The 18,412-nt window shown below is 47.3% G+C and overlaps 1 protein-coding gene and 1 pseudogene across 2 annotated transcripts in view; both read left to right on the forward strand.

Moving 5' to 3' along the window:
* NOTCH3 (notch receptor 3) overlaps window positions 1-10,207 on the forward strand; it is a 39,246-nt gene extending 29,039 nt beyond the window's left edge. For both annotated transcript variants that reach the window (XM_081501234.1, XM_081501235.1), the window contains exons 29-33: window positions 14-176; window positions 2,126-2,430; window positions 2,696-2,843; window positions 7,180-7,277; window positions 8,093-10,207. In XM_081501234.1, coding sequence (XP_081357360.1) covers window positions 14-176; window positions 2,126-2,430; window positions 2,696-2,843; window positions 7,180-7,277; window positions 8,093-9,148 — 1,770 coding nt within the window. In that variant the 3' untranslated portion in view covers window positions 9,149-10,207. The remainder of the gene's footprint in view (window positions 1-13; window positions 177-2,125; window positions 2,431-2,695; window positions 2,844-7,179; window positions 7,278-8,092) is intronic.
* Window positions 10,208-12,535: 2,328 nt separating this feature from the next.
* LOC145510808 (MKI67 FHA domain-interacting nucleolar phosphoprotein pseudogene) lies at window positions 12,536-13,467 on the forward strand (annotated as a pseudogene).
* The last annotated feature ends 4,945 nt before the right edge of the window (window positions 13,468-18,412 follow it).

Consider the following 18,412-nt stretch of genomic DNA (forward strand, 5'->3'; position numbering starts at 1 on the left):
CTTGTGCCTCCAGGTGGAGGAGCCTGGTGTGGGGACTGAGGACGCTGTGGATTGCCGCCAGTGGACTCAACACCACCTGGTTGCCGCCGACATCCGCGTGGCACCAGCCATGGCCTTGACACCGCCGCAGGGCGATGCAGATGCTGATGGCATGGATGTCAACGTGCGCGGTCCAGGTCAGTGATGGCGCCCCTGCCTCCAGAATGCCCTTGATCCATCCTGCTCATGAGAGGTTCCATCTGAGTCTGTGCTCTGAGGACAGCTGGGTGTGTCTGTCTGTCTGTGGGTGTGTGTTAATCAGGACTCTTGGTCGTTAAGTGATACTAGCCCAACTAAAGCTAACTTAAGTAAAACAAGGGATTTACTGGCTCTTGTAAACAGAAGCTTCAGCCACATTTGGATCCTGGACTTGTCAGCTTTTGGCTCCAGTCCAGGCAGTCTTTCTCCTGCAGGCATTACAAAACCGTTTTGTCATCTGTAACAGCAAAAGTCCCAGGATGAGTTTTTTTTTTTTTTTAATGTAGCTGTTATGTTTAAATATAATGCACACATTCTTGTTGATGCTCAAACTATTGTATCTTTGGCCAATGAAAGTTATTTATTTATTTTTAAAAAATTTTTGGCTGCATTAGGTCTTTGTTGCCGTGTGTGGGCTCTTTGCTGCCGCTCACTGGTCTTCTCTAGTTGCGTTGCAGGGGCTTCTCGTTGCCGCGGCTTCTCGTGTTGTGGAGCACGCCTCTAGGGTATCCGGGCTCAGTAGTTGTGGCACACGGGCTTAGTTGCTCCGCAGCATGTGGGATCTTCCCAGATTAGGGATCCAACTCGGGTCCCCTTGCATTGGCTGGCAGATTCTTAGTCAAGGGGCCACCAGGGAAGTCCTCCCAGGATGAGTTCTGATTGGATGGTCTAAGGTCACGTGCCCCATGTGTGAACCAATCAGTGTGACCTGGGGCGTGGAACATGCAGATTGACAGGCCTGGGCTATAAGCCTGTACCTGCAGGGGGGATTTGCCTTTACCTAGGGCTTGAGAATGGAGAATGGGGTGCTAGTGGCTTCCTAAGGGAAACAGGAGCAAATGCTCTTGCAGAGTAGAGCAGACCATGGTGTCTGAATCCTCTTGGGTCTGTCTTTGCCACATTTTATAATATGCCTCCTGCAGCTCTGTTTTGCTTTTGCTCCAAATGATTCGCACCTGTGGCTCTCTTTTGACTCCCATTAGGCCCCCAGGTACTTTATGTCCCTCGGTGCAGCTCCTAAGCAGTGGATGCAGGTATATGAAAGGCTCAGCTCCTTTGTCTGAAGCTGGATTATAACTCTGGGTACCACTCAGTTTTCAGAGTTCCCCTTTGGGATCAGGCTGAAATGTTGTTATTCAAACTCGAAGTAGTGTCTGACTCTTCCCGACCCCGTGGGCTGCAGCACACCAGGCTTCCCTGTCCTCACTGTCTCCTGGAGTTTGCTCAAATTCATGTCCATTGAGTCTGTGATGCCATCCAACAATCTCATTCTCTGTTGCCCCCTTCTCCTCCTGCCCTCAATCTTTCCCAACATGATGGTCTTTTCCAGTGAATCAGCTCTTCGCATCAGGTGGCCAAACTATTGGAGCTTCAGCTTCAGCAACAGTCCTTCCATTAAATATTCAGGGCTGATTTCCTTTAGGATTGACTGGTTTGCTCTCCTTGCTCCAGCACCATGATTCGAAAGCATCAATTCTTGGGTGCTCAGCCTTCTTTATGGTCCAACTCTCCCAACTGTACGTGACTCCTGGAAAAACCATAGCTTTGACTAGATGGACCTTTGTTGACAAAGTGAAATAACTCAGGCTGAAATAACTCTCCAGGAATGTGGTCATTGTCCACTTGCTTGACTTCCTTCCTCCCTTGTTCTGTGTACCCTACTGCCTAGGAGGCCTCCTGTCACAAACCAAATGCCTGTGAAGCCTCATCCTGGGTTGGCTTCGGGGTACATGGCACAAGTGTGTATGCATGTGTGCGTGTGTGTGATGGGAGGATTGGCCCCTCGATCTTGTACTTCCACACATCCCACTTCCTCCTAATGCAGTGTCGTATTCCCCGGAAAGGCGCTGTGTCCGCCTCCTTTCTGACACACTCCTGGTCCCTGCAGATGGCTTCACCCCTCTAATGCTGGCCTCCTTCTGTGGGGGAGCCCTGGAGCCAATCCCAACCGAGGAGGACGAGGCAGAAGACACATCAGCCAGCATCATCTCAGACCTGATCTGCCAGGGGGCACAGCTTGGGGCTCGGACTGACCGCACTGGTGAGACGGCCCTGCACCTGGCTGCCCGCTATGCCCGGGCTGACGCAGCCAAGCGGCTACTGGACGCTGGGGCAGACACCAATGCCCAGGACCACTCTGGCCGCACCCCCCTGCACACAGCTGTCACTGCCGATGCCCAGGGCGTCTTCCAGGTGAGATCGGCTTGCCTCTTGGGACTTCAGAGCTGAGACACACATCAGACAGACTTGGGTTTGAGCCCTGGTTCTGCCTGTCAGAGCTCATCTTTCTCATTTGTGAAATGGGGATATATGAGTGTAGAGTTACTGTCAAGAAGCTGCTCCCTGAACTTATCGGTTCCATGGGAGGCATTGGTTGGGGTCCTCAGAGGGCTTGGGGGTGCTTCTTGTTCCCTTGTTCTTGCCATGACTCCCCCTGCTGCACCCCCGTCTCCCTTAGATTCTCATCCGGAACCGCTCTACAGACCTGGATGCTCGCATGGCAGACGGCTCCACGGCACTGATCCTGGCAGCCCGCCTGGCGGTGGAGGGCATGGTGGAAGAGCTCATCGCCAGCCATGCTGATGTCAATGCTGTGGATGAGCTCGGTAGGCTGTGGGAGGTAGCGGTGGGTGGGGGCTGAGACAGTGTCACCTGGACCCTGACTTGGTGTGAGCTCACACCCACACTGAGACCCAATCAGTGAAACCCATGCACTCATAACAGGGTTTCAACATGGACTTACACTCTCATACATTTTTTTTTTTTTAATGGCACCCATTAGCCTATATTGTGCTGCAGTGATTTAGAAAAAGGTGCCTTTCCCCATGGGCTTCCCAGGTGGCTCAGTAGTAAAGAATTTGCCTGACAATGCAGGAGACACAGGAGACATGGGTTCGATCCCTGGGTCAAGAAGATCCCCTGGAGTAGGAAATGGCAACCCACTACAGTATTCTTGTCTGGAAAATTCCATGGACAGAGGAGCTTGGTGGGCTACAGTCCATGGTTTCACAAAGAGTTGGACACGACTGAAGGACTGAGCAGGCAAGCAAGCATGCCATTCTCCAAGACACTTTCTTTCCATCTGCTTTGTTAGAAGAACGTACACTGGTGCCACCTGCTGGACTACTGGTGTAAAATTTGCAAATCAGCCAATCTGTAGGTGAGGATCACTTCTTGCTTGGAGGTGGCTTGCTTGCCCAACAGCAACCTGCCTTGTGTCTAGAGAACCTCACACAGCCACAGACCCACTCGGACTCTCAGAAACATCTTTGGAGCCAGGGGTTCTCAGTCTCAGCAACACTGACATTTGGGGGTTGGATCATCCTTTGCCATGGGGGCCACCTGTGCAGTGTAATGTTCTTGGTCTTGACCCAGTAGGTGCCAGTAGCACCCCACCCCATGGATATGACAGCCAAAAATATCTCCAGACATTGCCAAATGCCCCTTAGAGGAAAATCACCCCTGCTTGAGAAATATGGTTCTAGAAGGGCACTGGCCAATAGAACTGTCTGTGATGATGAAATATTCTTGGTCTGTGCTGTCTAATATGGTAGCTACTGGCAACGCATGGTGATTCCTGAGCACTTGAAATGTGGCTGGGGTGAACAAAGAACTGAGTCTTTTATTTCATTGAATATTGTAACCTTTGTTTTGCCTTTAAAAAAATAGCTGAATTGACATATAATTCACATGCCATGCAATTCATTCAAGGGTAAAATCCAGTGATTTTTTTGTATAACCACCTCTGTGTGTGCTAAGTTGGCCTCAGTCATGTCTGACTCTTTGTGACTCCATGGACTGTAGCCCGCCAGGCTCCTCTGTCCTTGGGATTCTCCAGGCAAGAAGACTGAAGTGTGTTGCCATGCTCTCCTCCAGGGGACCTTCCCAACCCAGGGATTGAACCCACATCTTTTATGTCTCCTGCATTGGCAGCTGGGTTCTTTACCACTAGCGCTGCCTGGGAAGCCCCCTAGTATAACCACAAAGTTGTGCAAATATCATCACAATAAATTTTATTTTATTTTTTGTCACAATAAATTTTAGAATGTTTTCATCACCTGAAAAAGAAGCCTTTGCCTCTTAACCATCACCTCTCCACACACCCCCATTTTCCGTGGCCCTTAGACAATTGCTAATGTACTTTCTCTCTATAAGGATTTGTGTATTCTGTGTACTTGATATAAATGGAATCACACAATATGTGGTCTTTCTTGGTTGGCTCCTTTGACTTAGCATGATGTTTTCCAGGTTCATGAACCTGCAAATAGCAGGTATATACATGATAGCATGTACCAGTATTATTTTTTGTTTGTTTTTTGGCCTTACTGTAAGGTTTGTGGGGTCTCAGTTCTCTGACAGGGATTGATCCCCAGCCATAGCAGTGAAAGCTCAGAATCTAACCACTAGGTCACCAGGGAACTCCCTCTTTTTTAAAAAAATCATTTATTTTTGGCTGTTCTGGGTCTTTGGTGCTGGCTTTCTCTAGTTGTAGTAAGCGGGGGCTACTCTCTAGTTGCAGTGCATGGGCTTCTCATTTCAGGGGTTTCTCTTGTTGGGGAGCATGGGCTCTAGGGCTCACAGCCTTCAGTACTTGCAGCTCCCGGACTCTAGAGCACAGGCTCAGTAGTTGTGGAGCACAGGCTTAGTTGCTGTACCATCTGTAGGATCCTCCCAGACCAGAGACCGAACCCATGTCCCCTGTGTTGCAGGATTCTTAACCACTGGGTTCTTGACCACTAGAACACCAGAGAAACCCCCTTTTTTGCTTTTAATGACTAAATAATACTCTATTATATAGATGCATCACATTTTGTTTATGCATTCATCCACTGATGGACATTTGGGTTGTTTCTGCTTTTGGGGTATTATGAATAATGCTGCTATGGAATTCACGTATCAGTTTTTGTGTGGACATGTTTTTATTTCTCTGGGATGTATCCCTAGGGGCAGAATTGCTACGTCACATGATGATAACTCTTTTTAACTTTTTGAGGAACTGCCAGACTGTTTTCCACAGTGGCTGCCCTATTTTTCATTCCTACCAACAGTGTACAAATAAGGTTCTGATATCGCCACATCCTGACTGACGACTTGTTTTTATCTGTTTTATCTTTTTGTACTGCCTCCCTAATGGATGTGATTTAGTATTTCATTGTGGTTTGATTTGCATTTCCCTGATGGCTAATGACGTTGAGCATTGTTCCACATTTATTAGTCATTTGTATATCTTTGGAGAAATGCCTATTCAGATTCTTAGCCCATTGGTTATTTGTCTTTTTGTGACTGAGTTATAAGAATTCTTCTTATATTCTAGGTAAGTCTCTTATCAAACATACAGTAGGTGTAATATATTTGTAGGTTTTCTTTCGGTGGGGGCTGCACCCCACGGCATATGGGATCTTAGTTTCCCAACCAGGAATCAAATCCCCCACTCTGTGCAGTGGAAGCTTGGAGTCTTAACTATTGGACCACCAGGGAAGCTCTTGTAGGTTTTCTTTTTACTTTCTAGATGATGTCCTTGTGTGCGTTAGTCGCTCAGTCATGTCTGACTCTTCCCATCTCATGGACTGTATCCACCAGGCTCCTCTGTCCACGGAATTCTCCAGGCAAGAATACTGGAGTGGGTTGCCATTCCCTTCTGCACAGCATCTTCCCAACCCAGGGATTGAACCTGAGACTCCTGTGTCTCCTGCATTGAAGGCAGATTCTTTACCCATTGAGCCATTGGGCAAGCCCTTAGTTCCCCTACCAGGAATCAAACCTCCACCCCCTACATTGGAAGCTTGGAGTCTTAACCATTGGACTGCCAGGGAATTTCCCTATAGGTTTTCTTTTTTACCTTCTAGATGATGTCCTTATAAGCACAAAAGTTTTCTCATCTTGATTATGTCCAGTTTATCTATTTTTGTTGTTGTTGTTCCTGTTGCTGGTGTTTTGGGTGTCATATCTAAGAATCCTTTGCCTAATTCAAGATCTTATGAAAATTTACTCCTGTGTTTCTTTCTAAATGTTTTATAGTTTGAGCTCTTACATTTAGATATTGGATTCACTTTGAATTATTTTTTGTATATGGTGTGAGGTAGGGGTCCAACTTTGTTCTTTTGCATGTGGAGATCCAGTTGTACCAGTACCATTTAAAAAAATAATTTTATTAATTTTTGGCTGTGCAGGGTCTTCGTTGCTGTGTGTGGGTTTTCTCTAGTTGCAGTGACTGGGGGCTAGTCTCTAGTTGAAGTGTGTGGGCGTCTCACTGTGGTGGCTTCTCTTGTTGCAGAGCATGGGCTCTGGGCTCAAGGGCATCAGTATTTGCAGCTCCTGAGCTCTAGACCACAGGCCCAGTAGTCATGGCACACAGGCTTAGTTGCTCCAAGGCATGTGGAATCCTCCCAGATCAGGGATCAAATCTGTGTCTCCTGCATTGGCAAGCAGATTCTCCACCACGGAGCCACCAGGGAAGCCCCCCAGCACGATCTGTTGAAGAAGTTATCCTTTCCCCATTAAACTGTCTTGACACCAATTTAATTAATTAATTAATTTTTTGCCATACTATGCAGCTTGTGGGATCTCAGTTCCCTGACCAGGGATTGGACCTGGGCTGTAGCAATGAAAGCTTGGAATCCTAACCACTAGGCTACCAGGGAACTCCTTTTTTTTTTTTTGTAAGTTATATAAACTAAAGAACCACATGTGACTGTGGCTGTTGCATTGGACGGCACAGCTCTACATACAACTTAGTGAGGCCCACATAATATGCCCCAAATATGGAAAGTTACACCTATAGCTGTGCACACATGGACCCAAACATAGGTACTCAGATACTCTAAGCCTCCCCTCCCCACCCCCAGCCCAGCCCATATTCTAGACACTTCCTGTTCCCCTCTGTGGGGGAGGGGCAGCTAATGAGCCAGGTCCTGACCTTGACCTCTCCTCACTTCCCCGCAGGAAAATCGGCCTTACACTGGGCTGCAGCTGTCAACAACGTGGAGGCCACCTTGGCTCTGCTCAAAAATGGAGCCAACAAGGACATGCAGGACAGCAAGGTGAGCCCCAGCCTTTGGTTCACCTTCAGCCGTGGCACAGCCTCCACAGGTAGCAGAGAGCAGATTGGGGGAGGCTAGTGGGGACATTCACCCTGCCTGTAGCCAGCATTCAGGGGTGGGATCGGGGCCCAAGAGGTTCCAATAGTGGGTCAGAGGAGGAAGTGTATGGCAGTTGCTGGTGACCTTGGGCAAGTTACTTAACTCTTCTGAACTTCTGTTCACATTTTTGAAATGGAGGAGCAACAGTACCCACTTCATTGCCTCTTCCAAGGATTCAGTGAGCTAATGCTTTTGTAAAGTGCTTAGCGGATCCTCAACAAAAGATAGCTATTATGACTGTTGTTTGGAAACCCTTGCAAGGTGGTATTACTCTCATTTTACAAATGGAAAAATGAGGTTCAAAAGAATGCAAGGGTAGATTCCATCTTTATCTAAAATGTCCATGTTATATTTGTTATGGATTTTTTTTTTTTGCATTAATCTTAACTTTAAAAAACTGCATTAAATACCATTTATTTTGATAGCAGAATTTTTTGCCACCCCCTTAAATTCCATGCCTAAGGTGAGTGCTTCACTCTCCTCACCCTAGTCCTGCTTTTGGGGCCTGAAGTTTCTTAATAGGTGCTGGATGAACAGGAAGGAACTTGGCCAGTTTTTCCCCCAGGCAGAACTGAGATTCCAGTCAAGGTCTGTCTGGCTGCAGAGTATGAACGCCTAGCTCTGTTTACCCCAGAGACTAGAGGCCTCTGTGACCTTAGGCAGGACTTAACCTGACTCGTGACCCTGACATCTTGTGGGTTCCCGGGCCCCCACAGGAAGAGACTCCACTGTTCCTGGCCGCCCGGGAGGGCAGCTTCGAGGCGGCCAAGCTGCTGCTGGACCACTTTGCCAACCGGGAGATCACAGACCACCTGGACAGGCTGCCCCGGGACGTGGCCCAGGAGAGGCTGCACCAAGACATCGTGCGCTTGCTGGACCAGCCCAGCGGGCCCCGTAGTCCCCCTGGCCCCCATGGCCTGGGGCCCTTGCTCTGCCCGCCCGGGGCCTTCCTCCCCGGCCTCAAGGTGGCGCAGTCTGGGGCCAAGAAGAGCCGGAGGCCCCCGGGGAAGGCGGGGCTGGGGCCGCAGGGCACCCGCGGGCGGGGCAAGAAGCTGACACTGGCCTGCCCGGGGCCTTTGGCCGACAGCTCGGTCACACTCTCTCCCGTGGACTCGCTGGACTCCCCGCGGCCCTTTGGCGGGCCCCCCGCGTCCCCTGGCGGCTTCCCCCTCGAGGGGCCCTACGCAGCCGCCACGGCCACGGCCGTGTCTCTGGCGCAGCTGGGTGGCGCGGGCCGGGCAGGTCTTGGGCGCCAGCCCCCCGGGGGCTGCGTGCTCAGCCTGGGCCTGTTGAACCCCGTGGCCGTACCCCTCGACTGGGCTCGGCTGCCTCCACCCGCCCCTCCAGGTCCCTCCTTCCTGCTGCCGCTGGCCCCGGGACCCCAGCTGCTGAACCCCGGGAATCCTGTGTCCCCGCAGGAGCGGCCCCCACCCTACCTGGCCGCCCCAGGACACGGCGAGGAGTTCCCCGCGGTGGCTGGGGCCCACGGCAGCCCCCCCAAGGCCCGCTTCCTGCGGGTCCCCAGCGAGCACCCTTACTTGACCCCATCCCCCGAGTCCCCCGAGCACTGGGCCAGCCCCTCACCCCCCTCACTCTCGGACTGGTCTGACTCCACGCCCAGCCCGGCCACTGCCACCGGGGCCACGGCCACAGCTGCTGGGTCCCTGTCTGCCCAGCCGCTCCCCCTGTCGGTCCCTGGCACTCTTGCTCAGGCCCAGACCCAACTAGGGCCTCAGCCTCAAGTCACCCCCAAGAGGCAAGTGTTGGCCTGAGGGCTCCCCAGTTCCTGGATTTGGGAAGGCTGAAGGGGCACCCCATCATGATTCCTCTCTGTCTTGCCCCTTTTAGTCCATTTGATTCTATTGCTTGTTTTCTCCTGCACCCCACTCTCCTTGCAGTGTGACCAAGATAGGTCACCAGCCTAGGGCTTTAGTCTTCCTTTATTTATAAGGGGCGCAGGCTGACCCTCACCTTTGGGTCCTGTGGTGAGTCTAGGACATCCTCCTGCCTCTCCCCTCATCCTGTGGTCAACATCCCCCTACCCCCATTCTCTCTTCCCCCCTTTTCTTGCCTTCTCTGGCCCCCCTCACTCCTCCTGCTCTGACACAAGTGGATTATTATTATTTTTTTTTACATTTTGTATAGAAACAAATTCATTTAAACAAACTTATTATTATTATTATTTTTTACAAAATATATATATGGAGATGCTCTCTGTCCCCCTGCGAACCCCCCCAGTGCCCCCGTGGGGCTGAGTCTGTGGGCCCATTCGGCCAAGCTGGATTCTGTGTACCAAGTACACAGGCATGACCGGGCTCCTGTGTACCAAGTACACAACCCTGGTGTGTACCAAGTAGGCACCCTTGGGCGCACCCTCCGGGGCTAGGGGTCGGGTGAGACTTGGGAGCCTCCTCCCTGCTCCACCTCCCTCACTTCACTGCATTCCAGATGGAACTTATTCTAGAGCTTTGCCCTCTGGCCCAGAGAGCCCGCCCACAGTCCCCTCACCCCCATCCTAGAGTGTGGGCCTTCTCCCTTTGGGAACTGGGAGAGTGGGGTAGCTGGTGGGAATATGAGGACCAGGGGAGATGTGTGCATTCTACTTTGTCTCCCTGTAAACAGTGGGCCTGCAGGAAGAGAAGGAGCTGCCTGCCAGGCACCTCTTCTTCCTGGTACTCCCCTGGCCCAGCCCCAGGGCAAAACAGAAGTATTTGTAGGCTATTTTTGTAATATAGCTTCTGGTCACAATCCCTGTGTAGCTAAGTCTCCAGGCCTTGCATTGTACAGCCCCCTGTTCCCTCACCACCTAATAAAGGAATAGTTAACACTCAGTTTCATTGTTGTGTGTCTAGGTAAGGAAGGGTGTTGGTAGTGTGGGGTTTCGGTCTCTTCAGCGTTAACTTTGAGACAGGCCGAGACAGGCTGAGACACAGGACCTGGGACCCTTTCTTGCAGTGCTTGCACCTAGACAAACGTCTCCTGGAGCAACAAAATACAAAGAAACTATAAGGGACTAAAAACACCTGCAGGCATGCGTACTGGGGGCAAATTATGGACAACAAGATACAAAAAGACCAGAAAACCCCAACTGCCACTTCTGAAGAGCTGGGAGCAAGAACAGGGTACTGTGCATGCCTCCTGCACACAATACCACCTGAGGGCTGGGTACCATCTAAGCCACCCCTCCAGCTCAACCCCTGGACCCCCGCCCTCACTTACCCCATAAGGAACCAGCTCGCCCCTCTCTGCTGTTGGGAAATGAGCAAGTAAAGGAAACCTGTTTTTTGTTCTCACTCCCCACTACTGCAACAGGGGTCCCAATAAAACCTTGCCTGAATTTCTTACCTGGCCTCTGATCAATTTCTATTGATGAAGGTGGCCAAGAACCCTGGTTGGTAACTTGAGCTCTCATCCTGGGGCCAAACCATCTGGCTCACCTGCTGACCCACTTTTGCTTCCTCTTTTGATGGATGACTCCATTGATTGGACTAGTGGTGGCCACCTGAATAAGTTGAGCCAATCAGATTCTTGCTTGAGAATGTTTTTAAAATGAGGATGCCAAGAAAGCTATCATTTGGTGGAGCTACTAAGGCTGAGACAGAGGGAGAAATATTGATGGGCAATTTGGGGTACTGGGTACTGATGAGAAAACAGCAGAAGACTAGAGCTATGCAGTCTTCTATGGAAGAATCAGATTCTATGGGAGAATCAGATTCTATGGGAGAATCAGAGATGAGCACTCAAATGGCTCCAGGATGTTGGAGGGAGTACTTCATTTCCAAATGGAAATTCCAGTTAATTGAACATATATTCCATTGACATCAGTGTTGTTCGTTGTTTAGTCGCTAAGTTGTGTCTGACTCTTTGTGACCCCATGGACTGCTGCATGTCAGGCTACCCTGTCCTTCACTATCTCCTGGAGTTTGCTCAAACTCGTGTCTATTGAATTGGTGATACCATCCAACCATCTCATACTCTGTCACCCCTTTCTCCTCCAGCTCTCCATCTTTGTCAGCATCAGGGTCTTTTTCAATGAGTTGGCTCTTTGAATCAGGTGGTCAAAGGATTGGAGTTTCAACTTCAGCATCAGTCCTTCCAGTGAATATTCAGGGTTGATTTCCTTTAGGATTAACTTGTTTGATCTCCTTGCTGTCTGAGGGATTCTCAAAAGTCTTCTCCAGCTCCACAATTTGAAAGCATCAATTCTTTGACACTCAGTCTTCTTTATGGTCCAGCTCTCACATCCATACATGACTACTGCAAAAACCATAGCTTTGCAATCAGTGGGTATTTATTAATTGCCTTCTAAGTGCCTAAGACTGGTTTTGCATGGATCTCAACTATACTTCATGCTTCCTTGGGGTTTGGAGAGACTGCTGCATCATTTAATAAGTCCTCCAGCTTGAATGGGCTTTTATGTCTTGCAGATAATTGTGCACAAGACAAGGCTGTGTTTATGCTGGGCTCCTCCAGGAAAGGGGAAGTTTAATGTTCATTGTTTCTCCCTGTCAGCTGGTGCACTCTTGGTTGCAGGTAACACAAAAGTCTATCCAGCTAGCTAAAACAAACAAAAACCATTCAATTCATAAAACTGAAAAGGGCCAGCTTCAGGGAGATTAGATCTAGTGGCTCAAATGAGGTCAACATTTGACCTCATCTCTACAGACTTTTCCCTGGGTGTCAGTTTCATCCTCGGGCTCCACGTGGTGCCCAACCTGGCTTCTCTTCCCACTTCCACAGCTCTGATCCTCCCTCTGTGTTAACAAAATAGGTGTAAGGATCATAGACCATCTTGTACATTCCAGAGAGTTGAGAAGCTTCTAGTCTTGGTGTTGATTTTGTATTGAGTTCAACTGGGTCACATATTTATCCTCTAGCCTAGTGCTCCTCGATGTTGGTACTATTGGCATTTAGGGCCAAATCACTCTTTGCTGTAGAAGGTCGTCATGTGCCTTGTAGGATGTTTAACAGCATCCCTGGCCTCCACCCACTAGATGCCAGCAGCATCCACTCCTCCAGTGTGATAACCAAAAATGTTTCCAGATGTTGCCAATTGCCAAGCAATGAAAAACTGCTTTTGAGCACCACTGTGCTAGCCAATCACTATGGCAATAGGATATAGAATGTGTTGATTTCTCATCTGCGTACAAGTTGGTGGAATGGCAGCCTTCGATGACCCAGCTAAGCCACTCCTGTCTCTAAACCCGCAGGAGGATGCCAAATTTAAAAAGGAGGTGGCTCAGATTTGCTGGCGTGTGACCAAGCAACAACAAGAGAAACAAAAACTTACTTCTGGAGTAATCTATGTGGGCCACTTACCACCATCACTTTATGAAACCCAGATCCGAGTATATCTCTTCCAGTTTGGCACCATTATAAAATTCAGACTGTCCAGGAGTAAAAAAGACTGGAAATAGCAAAGGCTATGGCTTTGTAGAGTTTGAGTCTGAAGATGTTGCCAAAATAGCTGTTGAAACAATGAACAGCTACCTTTTTGGTGAAAGACTCTTGAAGTGTCATTTTATACCACCTGAAAAGGTACGTGAAGAACTTTTTAGAGAGTGGCATATGCCATTTAAAAGGCCATCATATCCAGCAGTGAAATGGTACAATCAGAATTGGTCACTGCTTTAAAAGCTATGGATGGAAGAGTGGTTTAAAAAGGAGGAACAATTACTCTGGAAGAGACTGGCTAAAAAGAGAATTGATTATAGTTTCCCTTCATTGGTTAAGGTCTTATATAAAAATGAGGAAAATGCTTCAAACACTGGTCCTCAAAGTTTCAGAAAGCACCAGGTTTTATGTAAGAAGAATAAAGCCAGCTTCAGTCACTCCTAACACTCCTGAGAAGGCTGTGGATAGCCAGGGTCCCACACCAATTTGTACACCAACATTTTTGCAGAAACAAAAATCTGAAGTGGCTAAAATGAATGATGATGATAGAGATAATGAAATAGTTTTCAAACAGCCCATATCTGGTGAAAAAGAGGAAACACAAAAGACTCAACTACCTACAAGTTCAAGGGAAAAAAGAAGAAAAAAACAGTCGGTGATTTTGAATGTATTGTGTATAGTTCTTCTGAAAAGATGATTTTACTATGGAGACTGATTCTTTATATTTAACTAGATATAGTGGAATGCAACCTTAACAAGATGGTTGGAGAAGAAACTGTCAATTCAAGTCAGTGAAGAAAGCAGTCAGTGACTTTGGCTTCCCTGCGCTTGCTGAAATGCAGGAGTGTGTACCAGTTTACAGCAGTCAGGCGTTTGTTGCCTCTTGTCCTGTCTCTAGTTTTCTTTGCAGTTTTCACAGCTGCTTTTAGTTACTCTGCCTGGATAGAAGGTCACTATTAACTGCTGGTTTAAGTACTAAACTGTAGCCTCTGTTGTTACCATCAAATAAAATCTTGCCTGACAACATCTAAATAGTTCTGTGTTAGACCAAGAACATTGAACCCATAAGATGGCTGAAACTATCACTTAAATTCTATGAGGGGTGAGAAGGAGGTGTCAGTACTAATAGAGACTCATTTATGTATATATGATCATTTTTACCAATGTAAATTAGTTTGCAGTGGGCTAGCATGGGTAACTGGATAGAATTCCGGTTGAGCTATTTCAAATCCTAAAAGATGATGCTGTCAAAGTGCTGCACTCAATATGGCAGCAAATTTGGAAAACCCAGCAGTGGCCACAGGGCTGGAAAAGTCAGTTTTCATTCCAATCCCAAAGTGCTGCACTCAATATGGCAGCAAATTTGGAAAACCCAGCAGTGGTCACAGGGCTGGAAAAGGTCAGTTTTCATTCCAATCCCAAAGAAAGTCAATGCCAGAGAATGTTCAAACTACCACACAACTGCACTCATCTCACACACTAGCAAAGTAATGCTCAGAATTCTCCAAGCCAGGCTTCAACAGTATGTGAACCATGAACTTCCAGATGTTAAAGGTGGATTTAGAAAAGGCAGAGGAACCCGAGATCAAATTGCCAACATCCGCTGGATCATTGCAAAAGCAAGAGAGTTCCAGAAAAACATCTACTTCTGCTTTACTGACTATGCTAAAGCCTTTGACTGTGTGGATCACAATAAACTGTGGAAAATTCTGAAAGAGATGGGAATACCAGACCACCTGACCTGCCTCCTGAGAAATGTAGGTCAGGAAGCAACAGTTAGAACTGGACATGGAACAACAGACTGGTTCCAAATAGGGAAAGGAGCACGTCAAGGCTGTATATTGTCACCCTGCTTATTTAACTTATATGCAGAGTACATCATGAGAAACGCTGGGCTGGAGGAATCACAAGCTGGAGGCAAGATTGCTGGGAGAAATATCAACAACTTCAGATATGCAGATGACACCACCCTTACGGCAGAAAATGAAGAAGATCTAAAGAGCCTCTTGATGAAAGTCAAAGAGGAGAGTGAAAAAGTTGGCTTAAAATTCAACATTCAAAAACTAAGATCATGGCATCCTGTCCCATCTCATCATGGCAAATAGATGGGGAAACAGTGGAAACAGTGAGAGATTTCACTTTTTGGGCTCCAAAATCACTGCAGATGCTAACTGCAGCCATGAAATTAAAAGACGCTTGCTCCTTGGAAGAAAAGCTATGATCAACCTAGACAGCATATTATAAAGCAGAGACATTACTTTGCCAACAACGGTGCGTCTAGTCAAAGCTATGGTTTTTCCAGTAGTCGTGTATGGATGTGAGAATTTGACTATAAAGAAAGCTGAGCACCGAAGAACTGATGCTTTTGAACTGTGGTGTTGGAGAAGACTCCTGAGAGTCCCCCGGACTGCAAAGAGATCAAACCAGTCCATCCAAAGGAAATCAGTCCTGATTATTCATTGGAAGGACTGATGCTGAAGCTGAAACTCCAATACTTTGGCCACCTGATGTGAAGAACTGACTCTTTTGAAAAGACCCTGTTGCTGGGAAAGATTGAAGGTGTGAGGAGAAGGGGACGACAGAGGATAAGATGGTTGGATGGCATCACTGACTCGATGGACATGAGTTTGAGTAAGGTCTGGGAGTTGGTAAAGGACAGGGAAGCATGGCAGGCGGCAGTTCATGTCACAAAGAGTCGGACACGACTGAGCGACTGAACTGAACGTGAATTAATTAATAACTACCATCTTTTATCAGTATCATCAGTCTGGAATTTGGTTTCAAGATTCATGCAGTGACCACCAAATAAACTTTTTCTATGTTTTTTCTGTATGCAAGGGCAACTTGCCATCTTGAAATAAAATTGTTGGATTTTGCCTTTCAACAGTCTTTAAGTTTTTGATGCCTTTGACATGTGCATCAGCTAATTCAGCTTTACCATCAAAAAGAGAAAAAGAACGTGCTGATTTATTAAAGCAATCAGTCTCTGCTCTGGAACTGGGGGGTGGAGTAAATTTAAGGGTTATCAGTTTTGTGAAAGCAGGAATTCTGTGGAAACAACTGCTAAACAGTCACTCTACCTCCTTTGATTCATGTTTCAGTTGTTGTTCAGTCGCTAAGTTCTGTCTGACTCCTTGAGAACCCCACGGACTGCATCATGCCAGGCTTCCCTGTCCTTCACTGTCTCCTGGAGTTTGCTCAAACTCATGTCCATCGAGTCAGTGATGCCATCCAACCATCTCATCCTCTGTCGCCCCCTTCTCCTCCTGCCCTCAATCTTTCCAGCGCCAAGGTCTTTTCCAATGAATTCGCTCTTCGCATCAGGTGGCCAGGTATTGGAACTTCAGCTTCAGCATCAGTTCTTCCAATGAATATTCAGGGTTCCTAAGTCACTTCAGTCGTGTCCGACTCTGTGCGACCCCATAGACGGCAGCCCACCAGGCTCCGCCGTCCCTGGGATTCTTCAGGCAAGAACACTGGAGTGGGTTGCCATTTCCTTCTCCAATGCACGAAAGTGAAAAGTGAAAGTGAAGTTGCTCAGTCGTGTCCGACTCTTCGCGACCCCATGGACTGCAGCCTACCAGGCTCCTCTGTCCATGGGATTTTCCAGGCAAGAGTACTGGAGTGGGGTGCCATTGCCTTCTCCGATTCAGGGTTGAATTCCTTTAGAATTGACTTGTTTGATCTCTTTGCTGTCCAAGGGACTCTCAAGAGTCTTCTCCAACACCACAGTTCAAAAGTATCAGTTCTTTGGCATTCAGCCTTCTTTGTGGTCCAACTCTCACATCCATACATGACTACTGGAAAAACCATAGCTTTAACTATAGGGACCTTTATTGGTAAAGTGATGTCTCTGCTTTTTAATACACTGTCTAGGTTTGTCATAGCTTTTCTTCTATGTTTCAGTAGTTTCTATTTTTCATTTCTGAGTAGTATTCCACTATAAGGATATAACACAGTTTGTTTAATCATTTACACATTGAAGGACATCTGCATTGTGACCAGTTTCTGGCAGTTTTAAATATGGGTGTCATAAACACTTCATGGATAGGTCTTTGTGTAGATGTATGTTTTCCATTCAGGTATGACCTAAATCAAATCCCTTATGATTATACAGTGGAAGTGACAAATAGATTTAAGGGACTAGATCTGATAGACAGAGTGCCTAATGAACTATGGAGAGAGGTTTGTGACATTGTACAGGAGTGAGGGATCAAGATCATCCCCATGGAAAAGAAATGCAAAAAAGCAAAATGGCTGTCTGAGGAGGCCTTACAAATAGCTGGGAAAAGAAGAGAAGCAAACAGCAAAGGAGAAAAGGAAAGATATTCCCATTTGAATGCAGAGTTCCAAAGAATAGCAAGGAGAGATAAGAAAGCCTTCCTCAGGGATCAGTGCAAAGAAATAGAGGAAAACAACAGAATGGGAAAGACTAGAGATCTCAAGAAAATTAGAGATGCCAAGGGAACATTTCATGCAAAGATGGGCTCGATAAAGGACAGAAATGGTATGGACCTAAGAGAAGCAGAAGATATTAAGAAGAGGTGGCAATAATACACAGAAGAACTGTACAAAAAAGATCTTCACGACCCAGATAATCACGATGGTGTGATCACTCACCTAGAGCCAGACATCCTGGAATGTGAAGTCAAGTGGGCCTTAGAAAGCATCACTACGAACAAAGCTAGTGGAGGTGATGGAATTCCAGTTGAGCTATTTCAAATCCTGAAAGATGATGCTGTGAAAGTGCTGCACTCGATATGCCAGCAAATTTGGAAAACTCAGCAGTGGCCACAGGACTGGAAAAGGTCAGTTTTCATTCCAATCCCAAAGAAAGGCAATGCCAAAGAATGCTCAAACTAACACACAATTGCACTCATCTCACATGCTAGGATAAGGAAATGGCAACCCACTCCAGTGTTCTTGCCTGGAGAATCCCAGGGACGGTGGAGTCTGGTGGGCTGCCGTCTATGGGGTCGCACAGAGTCGGACACGACTGAAGCGACTTAGCAGCAGCAGCACACGCTAGTAAAGTAATGCTCAAAATTCCCCAAGCCAGGCTTCAGCAATACGTGAACCGTGAACTTCCAGATGTTCAAGCTGGATTTAGAAAAGGCAGAGGAACCAGAGATCAAATTGCCAACATCTGCTGGATCATCGAAAAAGCAAGAGAGTTCCAGAAAAACATCTATTTCTGCTTTATTGACTGTGCCAAAGCCTTTGACTGTGTGGATCACAATAAACTCTGGAAAATTCTGAAAGAGATGGGAATACCAGACCATCTGACCTGCCTCTTGAGAAACCTGTATGCAGGTCAGGAAGCAACAGTTAGAACTGGACATGGAACAACACACTGGTTCCAAATAGGAAAAGGAGTACATCAAGGCTGTATATTGTCACCCTGCTTATTTAACTTACATGCAGAGTGAATCATGAGAAACGCTGGGCTGGAAGATGCAGAAGCTGGAATCAAGATTGCCGGGAGTAAGATCAATAACCTCAGATATGCAGATAACACCACCCTTATTGCAGAAAGTGAAGAAGAACTAAAGAGCCTCTTGATTAAAGTGAAAGAGGAGAGTGAAAAAGTTGGCTTAAAGCTCAACATTCAGAAAACTAAGATCATGGCATCTGGTCCCATC

The sequence above is a fragment of the Giraffa tippelskirchi genome, chromosome 6 (genome assembly GCF_054371585.1).
Source record: "Giraffa tippelskirchi isolate mGirTip1 chromosome 6, T2T-mGirTip1v1.2.pri, whole genome shotgun sequence".
NCBI lineage: Eukaryota > Metazoa > Chordata > Mammalia > Artiodactyla > Giraffidae > Giraffa > Giraffa tippelskirchi.